Genomic DNA, 19,522 nt, shown 5'->3' with positions numbered 1-19,522 from the left:
TGACCCTCAAAACTATTCATACAGTGTTTTAATACCTTTAGTGACTATACTTCTATGGTTTAATACATTCAATGAGTAAAATACTGTAACATATAATATCCTCTACAAGTAAGAATATTGTAAACATAATACATTCCATAAGTAAATATTTTGTGACTTTTTAACCTATTTTGACATTATTATTATTGTGACACTTCTACTCACCACTAGGGGTGTTATTTAATCCTACTTATAATATTTCTAATACTGAAATCCTTAACAGTTACATTAGTCATTTAGCAGACGCTTTTATCCAAAGCGACTTACAACCGTAGGCACAGCTACGAGAGCAATTTTTGGGTTTAAGTGTCTTGCTCAAGGACACATCGACATGCAACTATAGCGGAGCCAGAGCCGCTCCTCTGCTTGAAGGACGGCTCTGCTCTCCATTTAGCCGCAGTCTGGGAGGTGGGAGGGGCTTGTGAGAGGCAAACCTAGAATTCAACAGGCTTCTGATCTCTTTATATACAGTATGGTGTGGACTGGAAGGTTTACTGACACGGCATCCACATTTTCACAGACCTGGCAGAGGTAAGGTGACACAGAACAATAGTTTATACAAATGTAGTGTTTTTGTGTACACTTCTAATGCGGTCGTATGTTTTCTAACAGACATTGGGCCTCATTAAATATTGTTTTACAATTATTTTCATTATTTTACAAATTATAGTGGTCTAGTGTGACCTGTAACTCTCCTTAACGTTTTCTTCTAAGTCACATGGTTTGGGGGGAAAAGCTCTGTTACTTTCACTTTTACTTTTGTTGTTTCTGATTTAAAGCTAACATGCATACAGAATATCATGATATAGAGCTGTCCTCTGTCAATTAACATAAACCGTTTTGTTGCAGCAGTGTTCAGTGTTGACAGTGGTTTGTGCTTCAGTGTTTTTGGTTGAAACCAGAAACGTCCTCAGCATGCGATAAACCTTTACACCATTTTCCTTGAAGTCACGTGGTTTAGTGTAAATCATGAGTTAGGGCAGTCGGACTTTGACATTTCTCATCACTGATTAACCATTAAAGTGCATGCAGAGTTCACAGCTCGTTATACCTATCACATTGGGCGTCATTCACCAACCGTTAAATATTGTAAGTATTTTGGTCTTTTAAAAATAAAAATAAAGTCATGGCCGGAGGGGGCCCACAGGTGAACATGCATGAAGAATATCATGAGATAGAGCTGTCCTTTGTCAATAAACGTAAAGCTTTATAGAGTCTGCTATGTTTTGTTGCAAGTGTTCAGTGTTGACAGTGGTTTGTGTTGAGTAAATTTAGTGTTATCAATATTGTGTGATCAGTTTTCACAGAAATCATGAGTCAGACCTGTCCTACTTTCACTTTACTTTTATATATACACATATATATATATATATATGTGTGTGTGTATATATATATATATATATATATGTGTGTGTGTGTATATATATATATATATATATGTGTGTGTATATATATATATATATATATATATATATATATTGGTGTTATTAGTTTTTAAATTTAAAAATAAATACATGGCCCTTCAGCTTGAATGGTGACACACACACAGTATAGTTTATTATAGTAGTTGTCTAACTGACTTTGTCTTACAACTCTATAAAGCATGACGAACCGATAAGATGGAGGTGGAAAACCATGACAATACAGCAGCTGGAAGAGAGTCTGAAGTCACATCTGTACCATCTGGGACGAATGAAAAGGGTAATTTAAAAGTTTATAAACAAACTTGAATGAATAATCGAACCAAATATTATGTTTTTTATGGTGACTATATGTATTCTACTATTCCAACATGACCCTGTAGTGGAGGAGATAGAGGAGAGTGCAGCTGAAACCAAAGTAAAAGTAAGTCTCTTCACCTTTATTAGTTATCATTACAACTGTATTTGTTCTTAAACAGTAATCACATTTTTAGCTGCGATCCACAAACATTTCCCCACCTTTTGGTGGCCACAGTTTTTGCCCTAGGAGGCTATAATTTGCCATGGAAGTGTGTGAGTGTGAAGGTGTGTGTTTGTGTTCATGTCTATTGGCAAACAAGGGGTGTGGCAATGAGTGCGAGATAACAAACAGGCACATAACTTCTAAATGGATTCATGTACAAAGACCAAACTCATGAACTGTTTGTTGTAGAGTCTTGTGGGAGGCGTCATTGGTCTCAGCAAAGAGTTGCTCTCTCATTAGTGTGGGTTAGCCCTCCCCCAATTCTTTAGCCATGCCCTCTTTCAGAACTGCACAACTGCTTTTATTAGAACAAACTTTGTTTTACTTTGCTTTTAATTTCTGTTTTATTGTTTTCATAACTGGTACAACACTGTAAGTTATTGATCTTCAACTTTTACATTTTGATGCAGTTTTCTTGTCTTTGGGTTTAAAATACACTCCTTATATCAAGATCACAAGAAATATTGTAATCTCAGTCAGAATCTGGAGAATTGTTGTTCCGTTCTCTACACTGGCTCCCTGTAAGAGCTCGCATCCAGTTTAAGACTCTGGTGCTAGCCTACAGGGCAGTGAAAGGAACAGTCGCGGCTGTTTTCTGTCCTGGCCCCACAGTGGTGGAATGAACTTCCCACTGACGTCAGGACAGCAGAGTCGCTGCCCATCTTTCGGCGCAGGCTGACAACTCACCTCTTCAAGAAGTGCTAAGCTGAGCCTTCCACTTAGCACTTATTGTATTCGTATTAGTTTGTTGCACTTATTGTATTAGTTTGTTTCTGCACTGTACGTTTGCTCTGGTTTATGCTCTTAGATGCTGGTTTAAAAAAGGAGATGCACTTATGACTTCTGGTGTCTAGTAGGTCTCTTGAATACCTATGTTGAATACACTTACTGTAAGTCGCTTTGGATAAAAGCATCTGCTAAATGACTGTAATGTAATGTAATGTATTAAATCACACATTTTCTCAGTTTGATCTGGTGAATGAACCTGGTGAAGCTCAACACTCCGAGAATAATGATGAAAGCAGAGGAGCAGAGACGATTGCATTTGCAAAGCCATCTTTGTCAAATAAGAAAGGTAATATTTTGATTATGAATTGATTGTAGAGCAACATACAGATTTTCAAACACTGAAAAAATTATAAAAACAAATTATACTTCAACTAATCTCTGATGTCTACGATGAAAAAACAGGAGAAAATAATGACTTTAAAAAGGTCATGAAAACACACAAGTCTAACATCTCACAGTGTTTCAATAATAAATTATGTTAGATTCACTATATCACATTCATTATATTTTTGCAATACATTTGAGCAAAATGTGAAACAGCTTTTAGTCATTCAAAATGTTCTCTTAATGAATCCTGCAGTATAGCATGGTGATGTCACTTTTTTTTTGTTTCAGTGATGCCTGTACTCACACTGGTGTTAATTGGTGAAACAAATTCCATTGAGATTGGATCAAAAAACATCTTAATTGACCATGACAAGCAAAGAAATGTGGAACACTTTTCAACCAAACTGTATGATTTGTGTGGTCAGCACATCTCTGTCGTTAACATGCTTGGTCTACCAAACATTGATGAATTCCCATTAAATGAAGAAATCCATGGGTTTCTCATGCTGTTACCAAATGGCCTGCATAACAGCCATTACAGTTCAGGAGTGCAGTGGTTCGAAACAACTTTTGGGAAAGCATTAATGGCTTATGTAATGACAGTTGTGACTCATGAGTCAGATGTAACATGTGAAAGTGCACTGACAGACCTGAAAGCCAACAGCAGTTTTGTTGAAAAAAGATACCACACATGTAGAAGAAGTATGATGGATGAAGGAGAGATAATATCGCTGCTGGAAAAAATAGACGCCATGGTCTCTGAAAATGCTCCCCACTGCCACAGTGGACTGATGTGTGATGGAAATAAAGGGCAGAAAGAACAGCTGGAGCACAAAGAAGAAAGGCTGGAGTCCTCATTGTTTCAGCAAAGTCAAACAGGTGAGATTTTAATGTTGGCGTTTATGAATTACACCGACACTGCTTCATGAAGACAATGTGGACAGAACTAACAACTAACAGATTAAAATGACTTTGAAAACAATGTTACAATGTGAAAGTGATCCTCATAGTGAATAACCTACAAAGAATTATCACCTGAATCTGCAGCTCCATTTTGCTTTACAGAGCTTTACAGTGAGTTTTATTTCACAGTTGTGCGTCTGTCAATTTCACTGTTTTGATTCACTTTCACAGCTCTCATGGCATTATTTTCAGCTGTAGCAGACAGCTGTTCCAAAATAAAGAAATGCAAATTATGTGTTTTGTTGGTTAACAAGTTGCACTAACGTTTTAAGATGAACATGCTAGTGATTGAATTTAATGATTTGTGGGTTATCAATTCTTTCCACCAGATGTTTGAATGATTCTGACGTCTGGCTCAATATTTGAATGTTTGGATTTACATAATAAGCGTACTGATAAGCAAGAGTTATGAAGGTCATTAGAAAAGCACTTTAATTGTAGATACATTTATTTTGCTGAATTTCAGGAGCAGGACCACGCCTCAGCCACTCGCCCACTTCCGGCCACGCTCCTACAAATACCTTCCCACTCTGAGCCTCAGCTGGCTTTATTGGCTTAAAAAAAATATATATATATATATATATATATATATATATATACACATTATTTTTGTGATGTCAGTAAATTAAACTATTGTTTCTCACATGGATAAGTTATTTATAACTTTAACATGCTACATATGTGCATGCGTTCTGGTTTGTATGTTTTCTCCCCCTTCAAATTACAATCCAACAGCCTATCATCATACTTACCGATATAAAGTTGACACTGTCAGGTCCATTCTCCATCCATTGTGTGCGGTCCCTTTAAGAATTAGGATTTGGGATTGACGCGGATATGAAAGCTAGTTTATCCGTCTTTCCCTTACAAGCAGGAAAATTATTTCTCTCTCTTTATTTGAGCAAAGTTCATATTTGTGTTGTCAAATTTCACTATGACCCTGAAATTCTGTTTCTTGTGTTATTATATACTGAATGCAAGCAAAACTACAGAGCAAAATCACACTCTTTCTGATTGAACCAATCTATGAACTGTCTGAAACAATGGATATCCGCGGCCCCAAATGGGCCCCAAAAACAATTGCAGCTCAAACATGCCCCTCCCCTTGGGGCTAAGCCGTAGCCATAACCGTAGCCAGGGGCATTTGTAGGATTCAAAGAAAGGAGGTTTCTTCGAATCCTACAAACGCCCCTGGCTACGGTTATTATTTGTTTCGTGTAAAAATGAAGCCAACACCTATAAATACTCTAACTGCAGAGAATACGCCGAGAGTGTGTCTCCTCTCTGCTCTGAATGCAGCTGGGACTGCTGCGCGAGGCTTCTGTGAGAGTAGACACCTGTGAGTGCTTTGGGGCGGCTCACGGCAGCACCCGCTGCTCGTTCACCACAGTGCAGAACGTACGTGCTTTCACGTTAGAGTCAAAACACCAGAAAAGTCTCCAACAACACCAGAAAAAGTCGCTAGATTTGTCGCTAGTAGCTTTTGACAAAAAAAGTTGCCATGAGGGTTTGGAAAGTCGTGAGATTTAGCGGGAAAGTCGCCAAGTTGGCAACACTGGCACCGCCTAAATATGTCCCCAGAGCAACATTGGACGTAACAATGGTTCCTGTTGCATATAAAACCAAACAAAAATCCATCTTCATAAAAACAAGTTGTACAAATAATAATATATAAACAAGCATATTAAAGCTACTGCAGATGTAAAAACAAAAGCAGTTAACTTACCAGAGCTGCTGTTCACTATTTAAAGACAAAGTCCATCCTCCTTTCTTTGTTAATAAAGAGTTTAATCTCACGGTTGTTCAGTACATCCGTGCGTTTTAGTTCCAGTAAGAAGTCCTTCTCGATTCATGGACGCCAGTGAAAACAGTCGAGCCTCCCCAGTTGTATTTCCTGAATACGTTTTAATGCGTTTGAGGATTGAAAATGTCCGCTCGACAGAGGCAGCAGATATTGGGATTGTCACCGCCCAACATGTCACGCTAGCCCTGATGGCCCACCACTGGTATATATATACATCAGTGGTGGGCCGTCAGGGCCAGCAAGGCCTTTTCTGCTGGCCTAGACAGAATCACAAAGTTATAGCTATTTTATAATTAAATAATTTTTCATAAATACACTACATGTATTATCATTTTTTTCTCATTAGTTTGTCACGGTAGCCCACTGACCAATCACGTATGGCTAGGCCAGGTAGCAGGCTCTGGCACGTCAAAGAATACGCCCAACATGTCAAACTAAAGATCTGATTGGTTGAAGACTATGACAGGTGGCTACTCTCACAGCAGCCCCGCGCAGCAGTCCCAGCTGCAGTCAGAGCACAGAGGAGACACACTCTCGGCATATTCTCTGCAGTTAGTGTATTTATAGGTGTTGGCTTTATTTTTACACGAAACAAATAATAACCGTAGCTATGTTTCAGCTGCAAGACAGCAGTGAAGGCCCAGGTATAAAATGCATGGCCCGCCACTGACATACATTTTTTGTTATTATCTCCTCTGTTATTTTGTCTCCTCCATCTCAGGTACAATTACCTCCAGAAATTGAACACAGAAACTTTGTAAATATAATGATCATGGTTAGCTAATCCAGTGTTATTTTTTTAAACCTATACAATTTTGTCTTCCTTACATTACCCTGCAGAAGGAGATATTGAGGAGAATGCAACTGCAATCAAGGTAAAGGTAAGATTTTTCAACTTCGTTAGTGATCATCATCATGGAACAGCATTTGTTCTTAAAACTACCTACATGTGAGTTAGATCACATTTTAAGTCTCACGCCTCAGTAAACAGTTCCAATCTTCAAGCTGTAGTTTGGAACTCGATTGGTGCATCACTGTATGATATTGATCTGGACTATTGTATGTTTATCTTGGCAGATGTTCTTCTGGCAACATCTTAATCTCAACTGCTCTACCAAGTTGAACTGGAGGTTAAATGAAATCCCCTGTTTTCTTAGTGTGATACAGTGACTGGACCCGGTGATGTTGAAAACTCAAAGAATGATGAAAACACAGGAGAGTCTGAAATCACATCTGTATCATCTGCAAACAATGACAAAGGTAACATTTGAATGAAAAAGAACCCAAGTATTGTTTTGTTGTCCATTCCTGCAAAATATGGATAACTTTAAATTTGAAATAACATTAAAATGTATAAATTAAAATATTTTTTTGCAGAGAAGATACATCTTGTGGAACAGCAAAATCTGTGAATACACAGAACTTTTTGCAGATATATCTTGTTCATCTTAAATTGTACCAAAACCAATTTGTTTTATGTTTAATCTGCTTGTTTTTACATTACCCTACAGTAGATGAGCTGGAGGAAAGTGCAGCTAAATCAGAGGTAAATGTGAGATTTTTTTTGCTCCTCAGTAGTTATTGTCTTACAGTGTTTATTTATTATTGACACCTATATTTTAGAGTCAAGTTTTAGCTGAAGATTATAGTTGTTTGCATTTGTAGTTTAGACTTGAACAGAGTTCTACTCTACGAACCCCCTAGGTCAGTGGTTCTCAAACTTTTTCTGTCACGCCCCACTTTGGAGGAAGAAAAATGTTCATGCCCCACAGCCACAACAAAATTGTAACAAAATGGTGCATGTTGAACTTTTATTGAAATAACATTTCGTGACTCCTCCATCTGTGCTTTTTCAAATAATAGAAGAAGAAAATTGCAATTACTTTCAAGTAAACCAGATTGCTCCATCAGACAAAAACAAATACAATGTGCAATCACTTTGTTAGAACAATGCAAATAAAGTTCAATCTGTGCAAAAAATAACTAATATTTGGCAAAAAATAGCTTATTGTGGCTGCAATTAACCTGTTTTGCACTGAATATCTTTCTACGATAGTAACAATAAACTGCAACCTGTGAAAAACTAAACAAAAGAAGTTCAAATATTTGGCAATAAAGAGTTTTACTGAGTTTTACACTGCATATTTTTTCAAAACAACAATAACGTGCAACCTGTGCAAAACTAAACAAAATGAGTGCAGATATGTGTGAGCCATATGCTCACACATATCTGGAGCATTTTATTTTAAATATGAGCTTTAAAGTGTAGCATTCTAAAAGTAAAATAATAGCTGTGATTTAACTGCACGTGGGACTGTTGGAACTGTTAGTACACTGGCTGTGGTCATTACAGTGAACAGTGTGTACAGTGTGATGAGAGGACATGGGAGCCCTTGTTGCTGTAGTTCATCTCTTTGGAGCAGAGGCTGCATTTAGCATACCCTGCCTTATCAATGTATTTAAAATACTGTGACAGTGGGAAGCTGTACTCACGTCTGTTTAGACCTCCACCTTTATCCAGGCCCAGCTCCACCTTTATCCAGGCCCAGCTCCACCTTTATCCAGGCCCAGCTCCACCCACATCTCAGCCCTGCGTCAAGTTGCGCTACACACACAGCCTCCTCTTCCTGAAGCTCTTTGACCTCATCATCTCATCAGTATCTGGGCCTTTCATTCTACTTTGAGTAAAAACAAACAACCTCCAACCAGATGCGCCGGTGTTCCGGTTTCACGTTAATGAGTGACCGCGTGAACTGAACCGGAACACGGGGGGCTGCATGTTTCATCACGTTACGTTTTTTCCTCCTAAATCGCAATGATGACGAACGTTAACAGTCCACAGAGTGTCGCATGCAGTGGACGTTAACTTAACCCAGCAAGTCTGAACGGTAACGGAACATAACGTAACTTAAACTGTAACGGAGGGAAAAACGGTGGAGACATCTTAACGCTGATTGGCCAAGACTCGACACGTCACATCAGAGATGTTTTATTGTGAAGATCACGACATCACCTTTTCTCCTCGTCTCACTCCAATCTGAGAAACGCTGGCGGCCCATTTCCCCCCCCCCCCCCGGGTATGCATAAAGTTCTTGAAATAAAAAAATTCTGTATTTCCCCCTGCGCCCCACCTGCAATACCGCCGTGCCCCACTAGAGGGGCGCGCCCCACAGTTTGAGAACCACTGCCCAAGGTGGACACGTGGATGAGTTGAAATGAGATAAGTTTACTTTCTTCTCACTGAACTATAAACCTGCTTGCATTTAGTGCATATTGTTTAGCCTTGCTTTTATTTTGGAGTTGTTGTCTGAATTGGTCTAATAGTGTGTTCTTGATATTCATGTTCTTAATGTCAATGGATCTAACCTGGTTAACTGATCCATCATCTCTCCATTTTCTAACTGCTACGGGGTCATACACATGTCGCCTTTTTTGCGCCCTCAAATTCATTGTTGTCAATGTAGACATGCAGAAATCGAGAGCGAAGCCTAGCGTTCTTCAGTGCCTATTCTTCAGGGCGCAACAGCTGCACCTCAAGATGAAAATAGTTCAACTGTTGGAACTTTATGGCACACACAGCATGTAATGTGTCGAGAAACAACCAATTACAGCTGGCAGATATCTTTTCTCAGTCTACGGTAAATACATGAAGTTGAAGTGAAGTTAATCATTTTAGTGTAGGACTTTGCAGTCGCATACATCGGACACTCCCGTTCCCTAGGGAGAACTCCAACACATCCTTTCACCCTTGGCAACTCCAGAAAAGGCTGCTGTCCAGCCCCTGTTTATGAGTTTGGTTCCAGAACCAGTGCTATGTATGGCAATGCACCCAACTGTAATGCCTATCCCTGCTAGTGTTGGGCCCACAGGGCAATTGCTTTATGTAGATATTCCGAGCCCCATGTGTCAAGGCCTCGTCACCAAACACTCACTGGCAAGCTCCCCTCCCAAGTCTTCCTCAAGCAGGGAGCACCGGTTTCCCTTTTGCGGGTGAGGTGCGACAACTCTTTTCTGACCAATAAATGTAGGGTCAGTGAATCACTCTTGGTCTTGCCACTCCCATGGGACCACTTTGGCCTGGGAGACCCTACCAGGAGCTATTGACAACATAGCTACCATGGTCACTGTGGCCCACAAACCCTCCACAACGTTGAGGTGACGATTCACTAGATGGGCGGTTAACTGATGTTAAATTAAATTATTTGTTTTCTTAGTGTGATCCAAAGAAAGGACCTGCTGATGTTGAACACTCAAAGAATGATGGCAACACAACTGTGGGAGGAGAATCTGAAATCACGCCTGCACAATCTGCTGCCACTGAGAAAGGTAACATTTGAATGAATATTACCATTACAGGAAAAGGTCAAGAACGTAAAAAATTGCTGACAGTGAACATTATCAATACAGAAAAAAACGTATTCGTTTTAAAGTGCATTGCTTGTCTTATGCTTGATTGTCTTTATGATTCAGTCCATTATTCTACGGCAGGTACCTTTAATATGGATATGAGTGGAGACATGGATAAGGTAAGAAACTCCAAATTTAATATTTTTTATTTACTTTATATCACAATGTGACTATAATTTTCTACATACAATACATGCTAATTTACTTATTTACAGAAGTCACTGGAGTTTTCTGAAGAGATCAACATGAAGAAACAATATCAAAGAGAAACTGAAGCACTGCTTGACAGACTTCAGCTTCAAGACAAACATCAACAGAAGTTGTCTCCAGCAGATTTTCTCAAAGTGGGTCCACCTGTGAAACAGAACCATGACACATCTGAGAAAGATGTAGCTCATACTTTTATTCAGAGGTTGATGATGTTAGACTATAGAGCCAGATATATTCCTGTAAGAAAAAACATTCCTGAGGTGAGCCACTCAAACCCTGTTGAAGAGTTTGATACTGATGACACAGACTATGATGACTTTGATGTTCTTTACAGCACCAAAGTAGATATTGATCAATCAAATCTCAAGACTCACCTGCATCCAATGGATGTTCAAATGGCGGTATTTCACTGCTCAGACAGCTTTTTTAAGCAGAACATGATTACAAAGCTATCACAATGTCAGTACGCCTTACCCTTGCTTGTTCCTGACCCAGTAACAATGGATATTGGCTGTCCTCTGTGGACATTCAAACAAATAAGAAAAACATGGAAGATAACTGAAATGAAAGATAATTCAAACATTGTCACCATGAAGAGTATGCCCATCTGCAGAGCTGAGACACCCATGGTGTCATTTCTCCGCCTGGGTTCACCATCTCTTTCTAAATCTGAGCTGATGAACACTTTGATCAATGATCGTCACAAAACCTTCTTCGACAGAAACTGCCCAGGTAGTACCAAGTCTTGCCATCTGATGGATGGTGTGGCAGAGATTGCCTGGTACTGCCCTGCTGGAAAACCCAATGATGCCTTCACTGACTGCATTGCCTTCTGTAATCTTCATGGTGATGCTTTGTCAACTGTAAAACAGCGTGACATACTGACTGACAAATCTTCAGTCAATGTTGTACTTGTACCAACTCTGGAACAAGGTGATAAAAACAGTGCAGTGGTCTCAGCCCTTTACAAGTCTCCAAAGCCTCTCATTATTCTCATTGCTGATAGCAATGGTGGTGCTGTTCAGATGAAAAAGGGAAAATACAAAATGGGTTTAAAAAACAAAAACCACTCAGATGTTTCAAAAGAATTGAAAAAAATCATTGGAAAGATTTTGTCTGGACCACATGAAACCTTCCAGCTTGAATCCATGGCTGACGTTTCTGGAGTAAAAGTGGATGAAGACGACAAAGTCTGCCAAAAAGGAAAATCTGCTGCAATGAAAATTGTGGACGTGCTTCAGGGGATGGATGTTTCAAAGATCAAAGATAAATATCTCCCTTGTCAAGGCAAACTGTGGCATGAATGGTGCAACATCAACAAAGGACTGTATCACCTCAAAGGAAACATTGAGAATGAGAAATGTAAAAAGGAACGGAAACTGATGCAAATACGAGAAGATCAATTCACTGTTTCCTGCAGTGAACCAATGAAGTTGTTCATTGAAAGCCTCTCATCTTTGTCAGCAACAGAAAAAGATTATTTCTTGAAATGGACTCAGATCTTAACAGATGCCCTCTCCACAGACGACCTCGGTTCAATTCTCCAAAGCTATGATGAAAAGTGGGCTGAGGTCTTGGACTTGAAGAACAAGCATGACAAATCTGATCTGCTAAAAGGAAAGCAAACTGAGCTTGATGAAATATCAACACAACTACAGTCAGCAACTTTTGGCTTGGAGCACATCTTCAGAGAAATGGGACAGATCTATGAAGCTCATGTATCTCTGAAGAAACAACCAGAGAGGGGACAGACTGACTGGTCTAAATACCCCGAGCTGGCTGCAGAGCTGATGATATCAGGACACCCAATGGAGCTGATGGATGGTGATGCAGGTCATGTACCTTTAACATGGATCTCTGGTCTTTTAGATGAAGTCATCAAGAAACTGGGTGACAAGAGAGTCTTTGTTTTGTCAGTGTTGGGCGTACAAAGCAGCGGAAAATCAACAATGCTGAATGCCATGTTTGGGTTACAGTTTGCAGTGAGTGCTGGCAGGTGCACCAAGGGTGCCTTCATGCAGCTGGTCGAAGTGTCAGAGGAGATCAAGAAAGACTTTGAGTTTGACTATGTACTAGTGGTGGACACTGAAGGACTGCGTGCTCTTGAATTGGAAGGTAAAGCCACTCTTCACCACGACAATGAACTGGCAACATTTGTTGTTGGTCTGGGAAACATGACGCTGATCAACATCTTTGGAGAGAATCCAGCTGAGATGCAAGATGTTCTGCAGATTGTTGTTCAGGCTTTCATGAGGATGAAGAAAATTAAACTTTCTCCAAGTTGTGTATTTGTTCACCAGAATGTTACTGATATTGGTGCTGCAGAAAAAAACATGGATGGAAAGAGACGGCTGCAAGAAAAACTGGACAAGATGACCCAACTAGCAGCCAAAGAGGAGGATTGTGATGCCGAGTGCTTCAGTGACGTCATTGCATTTGATGTGCAGAAAGATGTGAAATACTTTGCCCAGCTTTGGGAGGGAAGTCCACCTATGGCTCCTCCAAATCAGGGTTATAGTGAGAGTGTCCAAGAGCTGAAGACCACCATCCTCTCTAAAGCTAAACAGTCTGCTGGGATCACTCTCTCGCAGTTCAAAAGCAAAATTCAGGACCTGTGGAATGCCCTGATGAACGAGCAATTTGTTTTCAGTTTCAAAAACACACTTGAAATTGCAGTGTACAGAAAACTTGAGGTCCAGTACGGGAACTGGACCTGGACCCTGAGGAGCAACATGTTGACCATTGAGAACGGGCTTTATACCAAAATTGAAAATGGAAAACTTGAAAAGGTTGAGCTCGATTATCTTTATGAGAAAATGAATAAAATCTATGGAGAAATCACAAATGCAATGAAAACATACTTTGATGATGACAGAGACAAAGACATGTTGGTTCAGTGGCGAGGCCGATTTGAAAGCAAAATCAAGGAGTTTCATGATGAACTATTGAGAGGGGTTCAAAGAAAACTGGATGACGTCATCCAGCAGAAAAATGCTTGTAAAAAGCTTGATGATAAGAAGACAGAGTTTGAGAGCCAACTCCTACAAAAGAGCAAAGAACTCGCTCATCAGTTAAAGGACAAGGCAAACGATGAAGAAGAACTTGAAAAGCAGTTCAACTCTATTTGGAGTGGCTTGGTTGGAGAACTAACTGCAGATACAAAACCTATTAAGGACATCAACGTTGACGAAGATCAGTCAACTGTCCTTCAGGAGCTTGGTTTTGAATGGGCTCTCATACATGAATCCAAAATCAGTGGCAGATACAAAAACATAGCAGAGTTTGGTAATTACGCTTATTATGGATCTCTGACGAAGCATCACGATCTCTCAGACACAAGCCAACAATCTCAAGATGATAACAGAGAAAACACAAAAGGGCAAGGAAGTAATTTTGTGTCATCTATGTGGGGGTCTTTGAAAAGAATGTTTGTATCTGAATCAACACAACAAATGAAACAACATACATCAAAGAGTGATTTATCACATGAAGAAAATCAGCTGATCAGATCCCTCATTGACAATGTTGAAAAACAGTCCCTTGATGCAATTAAGAGCAAACCTGTTGCTACAAGAGGCTACAGCCTAACTTACTTGCAAGAATTGGCCAACGATGTAAAACAAAAGGTGTCAGAGTTTGAATCACAGAGTAGATATGCTCTAAAGAAGGAGTTCACAGTTGATCTCTTGCTGTATGTATTTCACAGAGCAGGGAGATGGCTTTCAGAGACCCACATGAAATTCAAAGGGAACAATGATGCACACTCTTATGTAGACAGCAAGAAAATGCAATATTACAACATTTTCAGAAGCTTCTGCAAAGGAAGCTCATCTGCTGTTGTGCTTGGACAACTGATCTGTGACAAGCTGAAGAGTTCCACTGTTGAGGCAGTCTGTAACAAGACTGCCATTGATCTCGCTGGAGAGATGAGGTGCAATTTCCCAGCATTCAATGGGAACAGGTCGAACTTGGAGAAGCATTTGTTGAAGTCACTCGCAGAGAAAGAGGACTTTGATGGTTTTATCACCTACATCCGTCACCCAAGGAAGCAAGCAGAGACATATGTAAGAGAAGAAGTACAGAAATACATCTCCAAAGAACGAAGAGGGAAAGCGCTGAATATGCTCAAGAAAAATGTTGACGACATCAACACGCTTGTTAGTAAAGCTTTATTTACTGCAACAGAGAAAGTAAAAAAGGGAAAAAAAGGAGGCCCAGACATGTGGATGGAGGAATTTTCCAGTTTGCTAAAAGATGAGCTAGCATTCGGCACAGTTTGTTGTCAAAACTTCCGTGACATAAACAATTTTGACTTTCTAAAAGAAGAGATACAGAAAGGTCTAGTGTCCGTCAAACAGGAAATGAGCAGCCTCTCACTGGATAAGATCAAGGAATTCAGGATGAAGCCTGATCAAATCCTCATTGATCAGCTGTGTGACTGCTGCTGGGTAACTTGTCCGTTCTGTGCAGCTGTTTGCACCAACACCATAAATGATCACAAAGAGGACCACAGCGTGTCTTTTCATCGATCTGTGGCAGTTAATGGAATGCACGTAAAAAACTCTGTGGATCTGTGTATTGAGTTCTGCACAACAAGTATTGCAAGTGATGGAAGTTTCTACCCTAACAGAGATTCAGAAGTGCTCATTCCCTTTAAAATGTATCGAACTGCTGGCCCAAATTTTGCTAACTGGGCAATTACCCCTGATGGGTCCAAGCTGGAATATTGGAAATGGTTTGTGAGTCGATTTGAGAAGAAACTGGAAAACCACTATGGATTAAAATTCCAGGGCAATGGTCAAATTCCCAGCGAGTGGAAAACCCACTCTAAAAAACAAGCTATTCAAAGTTTGGATAAATAGTTCAAACTGTGAGTCAGCCAATACAACCACAACCCTGCTGAAAATCATGTTACTTGTTTTCACATGATCATTCATTACTCAGATTCCTATAAAACAACATTCATTGACGTTTGATTATCTCTCCATTGACGGGGGAAGTTGCGTGAATAATAAATGTGTCAATGAATCATTACAAACTACACGTGATTAGACTGGTTCACAGGAATCAGATTACTTTATGCAAACTAACACTTAAAACAAAAGAGTGCACAAGAACAATAGTAATACGGAGAATTTAGTGAGTCATAAAAACGTTCTCAAAATATTTATATTAATTTCAAGTCAATGACTCATCTACAAAATTGGTCTGTGAGGATTTCTGTAAATGAAAATTGTTTTCATAAAGTAAAAGTTGAGGAAAGAGTTGAGACATTTTATCAATAACTAATGGAAGACATATTTCTTTGTTAACCTGTATGATTCATTTCTTAGATTTGCAACTGAAAATCCTGTCATGAATATTGTATGATTGTATGTTTGCATGGCGTACGTTTTGTTGTGGGAATTGTTTTGTTGAGATGCTCATGTGCTTGTAGCTGCCAAAACATAATGAAGATTTTGCAAAGTGAAGTAGAACCAAAGAGTGACTGTTGTGAAACTGTAAAAGCCTGAAGAAGTATCAGGTTTTCTGTTTGCCATGACAACTTCTCAAAGAATATTTCAAACATAACTGGTGAAGGATGCTTTATGATTATGAAGTATTTAAAGTGTTAAGTTTTGTTATTTCTATCTCATTTCAACCAATCGGTTATTATATATATATATATAATTATGAGTTTTGTTGTTTTTATTCAATCTGTGATTTAGCCAATATAACCACAACACTGCTGAAAATCATGCTTGTTTTTACATAATTATTCATTAATCAATCAGTATTTGAAGTGTTAAGTTGTTTTGTTTATCTCCTTTCAACCAATCTGTTATTTCCACACAAGTTTGAGTTTTGTTTTTATTTAGAAACTTACTGTATCCTATTCTGATATCCAAGAGTGATGTAAACAGATTTAAACAACTTAAGTCATTGAGAAGAAATCTGTTGAGTTTAACCTGTCATGTTACAATAAAAATAACTTCTTAATATCTACTGAAATTCCAGGTTTTAGTGTTTATGATAAAGTGATACCTGCCAAAGACTACAGTGCATTTATTTCTGATACTGTAGTGTATTTTTTCAAGGTTTTCATGCTTCAACGCCAGCCACAGTCATGGCCAGAGGTATTATATTTTTGGGTTGTCTGTACGTCCTGTCCTTTATCATGAATGTATACATCCCAGGAACACAAGGATGAACTGATCAGATTTTGAGGTCAATTTGGTGGTCTCAAAATGCGTTTTTGGCCTTAACTCAAGAATTCATAAGCTAAATATGACAATTTCACACAAATGTCTAAGATAAAATAATGGAAGTGAAGACATTTTAAACAGACATGGATGTAAACTGCAACATGATGTACGTTGCAAACATGAATAAGGACACCGATAAAGAAAATGAAGAGGAAAAACGGAACATGAAGTCGATCAAATGATAAAGAATTTGTGACAAGAGCAAAGATTTGGAGTAAGATCTTACTGAGATTGTTTGGACGGAGCAAAAGCTGAAAACTGAAACAGAACTACCTAAACTGAAATAGCATCTGTCAGATCAAATGACTCCCAATGACGCACTCTTTGGAGATAGTGTTGAAGCAGTCATAACTATAAAGATCCTTGTGTATTCTCTGATAAAAGTGACACATTGGTCCTATTAGATATTACTTTATGTGCACAAAGCCATCTCAGGTCACTTCTCTTGACCGTGTGTTTATTTTTTCGGTCACAGAAGGCAGCAGAAGTCACTGACAGGCTACACAGGTAATCTCAGTGGGCTGTTACTATTTTTAGAGTGATTTGTCTCTCTTGGTCTGCTGCTCTCTCACAACTAGACTGATACTGTATGTAAAGTTAGTGTTTGTTGTATGTTTTAAGTCTCAACCCATCAAAGACAATAAAACAAGATCATTTGAATACAAACATTTTATATTCTTGTGCACAACAGGACATTTTTAGATAAAGGTAGATTTCCAATTCACTGAAGATCTACATCTCATAGTGATTCATATTTCTTACAATAACTGAAGTCTCAAAGTCTTGTCTTTAACCAAACCGATAAACATGTCATGCATGTGTAACAGCAATTGTGTCTCTTAGCAGATCTTTAAGGAAGTCAGTTTGAAGTCTCCTGTGATTTTGATGTAGCTGATGATGTCCATGTTATTACGGTTGGGAAACTGTACTTCATGTCCATTAGGAAGCTCCACTTCAAACATGTCTCCAGTCAGCTTCAACACCATCTGAAATAGAAAAGATACAGTAAAACCTTTTCATTTTAGTAGACATCTCAAAATCTCTGCAAACAAAATCTCCCTGCATGGCTAAATATCACTAAAGGTAAGTGAGGAAATGAGTTCCTTGTGATTTTTTTTTTACAAAATACACATTCTCACTCCCTTCAGTCAGATTGTCTCACCTTGACCTCTGCTCCCCTCTGTAGGGGGTTGTGTATTTCACGTTTCTCAACGGCCCAACAACCAGCAGCCTTTGAGTTGCAAACAAGAACGGCTCCATCAGTGTCGTCATGGAAACGAGGGTTAAAGTGCAGCGCCAGGTCGTCTGCACCACAGCCGAGATCGATCTCGAATCTGAGTGGATCAGAGATTATACAATAGATGTAGTCTTAATATTGACCTGTTTGCAGAGCATAAATATCACCGTTTTATTCATTGAAGAAGCTAATATGAAACAAATGTTATGGGTTTGGTTGGCTCACCTCTCAGCATCATGTGGAATTACCCCCTTTACTTTCAGCTGATCTCCAGCTCTTATAATCACGTTCTTCAATTCAAGTTGCTGAGAAACACAATTTTGCAGTTCAGGATTAACAAACCATTTAATTAGAAAATAAAAGATTGCTGTTATAATGGTACTCATATTTGTATTCTACACATTATAGAAGCAAAGTTAAATAGAAGCAAGAACAAAGCAGTCAAACTTACCATGCTCATGTTGGGTGCTGGTGATGGTGGCAGTCCTGGAGCAAATGGAAGATGTAAGAGGATGGTGTTGGCACACAAGCAATCTTCTGACCTAGAAGACAACAAGAAAGTAGCCTGACTGAAGTTTCTCCCAATTTATAATGTGAAGCACAAAGGATTCAGTGATAGGACAGGTCACCGTAACAATGTGACCCGTTGATCATCATGATAATCAAGTAGCCCTATCAATGCAAATGCAGTGATTTAATTATTGCTGTTGAACTGATTTAGTAAAAAAAAGATTGATTGTCTCTTTAATCACAGAACACGTTGCGAGTACCAGCTGGCAATGATAATACTGTTTGAACAAACTACTCTGCCAAGAGCTATTTAAATAGGTTTTGATTGGGAGCCACTGTGAGGAAGGTCCGCAATAAGTTACTGATTACAATTGTGTGACGGTTTCCCATGTGGGATTAGGAGTGCATCAGAGACTCAGGCGCAGACTTAGACACAGGACACAAGGTGAGGTGAAATGCAAGGCTCTTTACTGGGCACTTAAGCAGACAAAAACAGAAACCAAAATCCACTCCAACCGGAGCGTGAAAAATCCAAATTAAAAATAAAAAGCAAAGTCACAAAAAAGGGCTTGAACACAAAAAGGCAGTCACAAACCGTGGACCGCAAAAGCTCAACACAAGCGCGAAGAGTCCACAGGGAGGGAAAAGGACAAACGATAATCCAGCAACTGGAACAGGGCAAGCAGGGGAGTATAAGTATGTGAGGGGTGATGAGCTGATTGCCGGCAGGTGAGTGGAAATGAGTGGGGTTTGCAGAGGGAAAAACCAGGGGCAAGTGATTTGGCACAGGTGGAGAGAATGAGCATGATCAGGAGAGACCCACGCACACACACACACACACATAGCATAACCCAACCGTGACAAATACACACTACCAGAGTACACTGTCTGTTTTCAACCTGTCTGTTAAGTTGATCCTATCAATTAAATAGCATCGCTTCAATGTTAATTATTGGGCTATTGTTCACAATAACGCTGGATGTCTCTTTAATAATTAATAATTAATTTTACGATTATTTTTTGAAGCCGTATACCAATCATACTCTC

At 39.2% G+C, this 19,522-nt stretch overlaps 2 protein-coding genes across 4 annotated transcripts in view; one reads left to right on the top strand and one right to left on the bottom strand.

The window, feature by feature from the left end:
• Nucleotides 1-326: 326 nt before the first annotated feature.
• On the top strand, nt 327-16,515 carry LOC116396358 (interferon-induced very large GTPase 1-like). 2 transcript variants are annotated; one of them, XM_031870922.1, is made up of 11 exons: nt 327-570; nt 1,642-1,740; nt 1,844-1,884; nt 2,950-3,058; nt 3,388-3,978; nt 6,707-6,747; nt 7,024-7,126; nt 7,378-7,412; nt 10,081-10,192; nt 10,355-10,392; nt 10,489-16,515. In XM_031870922.1, the coding sequence occupies exons 2-11, from the start codon at nt 1,659-1,661 to the stop codon at nt 15,343-15,345; spliced, it is 6,009 nt and encodes a 2,002-aa protein (XP_031726782.1). In that variant the 5' UTR covers nt 327-570; nt 1,642-1,658; the 3' UTR covers nt 15,346-16,515. The 2 variants fall into 2 exon arrangements, with proteins under 2 accessions (XP_031726782.1, XP_031726783.1); XM_031870923.1 differs by lacking the exons at nt 327-570; nt 1,642-1,740; nt 1,844-1,884; nt 2,950-3,058; nt 3,388-3,978 and having other exon boundaries at nt 6,486-7,126; nt 7,381-7,412.
• A 794-nt stretch (nt 16,516-17,309) lies between these two features.
• LOC116396362 (galectin-2-like) overlaps nt 17,310-19,522 on the bottom strand; it is a 7,170-nt gene continuing 4,957 nt past the window's right edge. Inside the window, exons 1-5 of one of the 2 annotated variants that reach the window (XM_031870931.1) lie at nt 19,071-19,142; nt 18,417-18,507; nt 18,191-18,270; nt 17,891-18,062; nt 17,310-17,714 (exon numbers count right to left, since the gene is read on the bottom strand). In XM_031870931.1, coding sequence (XP_031726791.1) covers nt 17,568-17,714; nt 17,891-18,062; nt 18,191-18,270; nt 18,417-18,425 — 408 coding nt within the window. In that variant the 5' untranslated portion in view covers nt 18,426-18,507; nt 19,071-19,142 and the 3' untranslated portion in view covers nt 17,310-17,567. Of the gene's footprint in view, nt 17,715-17,890; nt 18,063-18,190; nt 18,271-18,416; nt 18,508-19,070; nt 19,143-19,522 lie in introns of those variants that run through there. The other variant, XM_031870932.1, reaches the window with a different exon arrangement.

Source organism: Anarrhichthys ocellatus, unplaced genomic scaffold (genome assembly GCF_004355925.1).
Source record: "Anarrhichthys ocellatus isolate YVR2014 unplaced genomic scaffold, GSC_Weel_1.0 scaffold55, whole genome shotgun sequence".
NCBI lineage: Eukaryota > Metazoa > Chordata > Actinopteri > Perciformes > Anarhichadidae > Anarrhichthys > Anarrhichthys ocellatus.
This window is presented reverse-complemented; position numbering and strand designations above follow the sequence as displayed.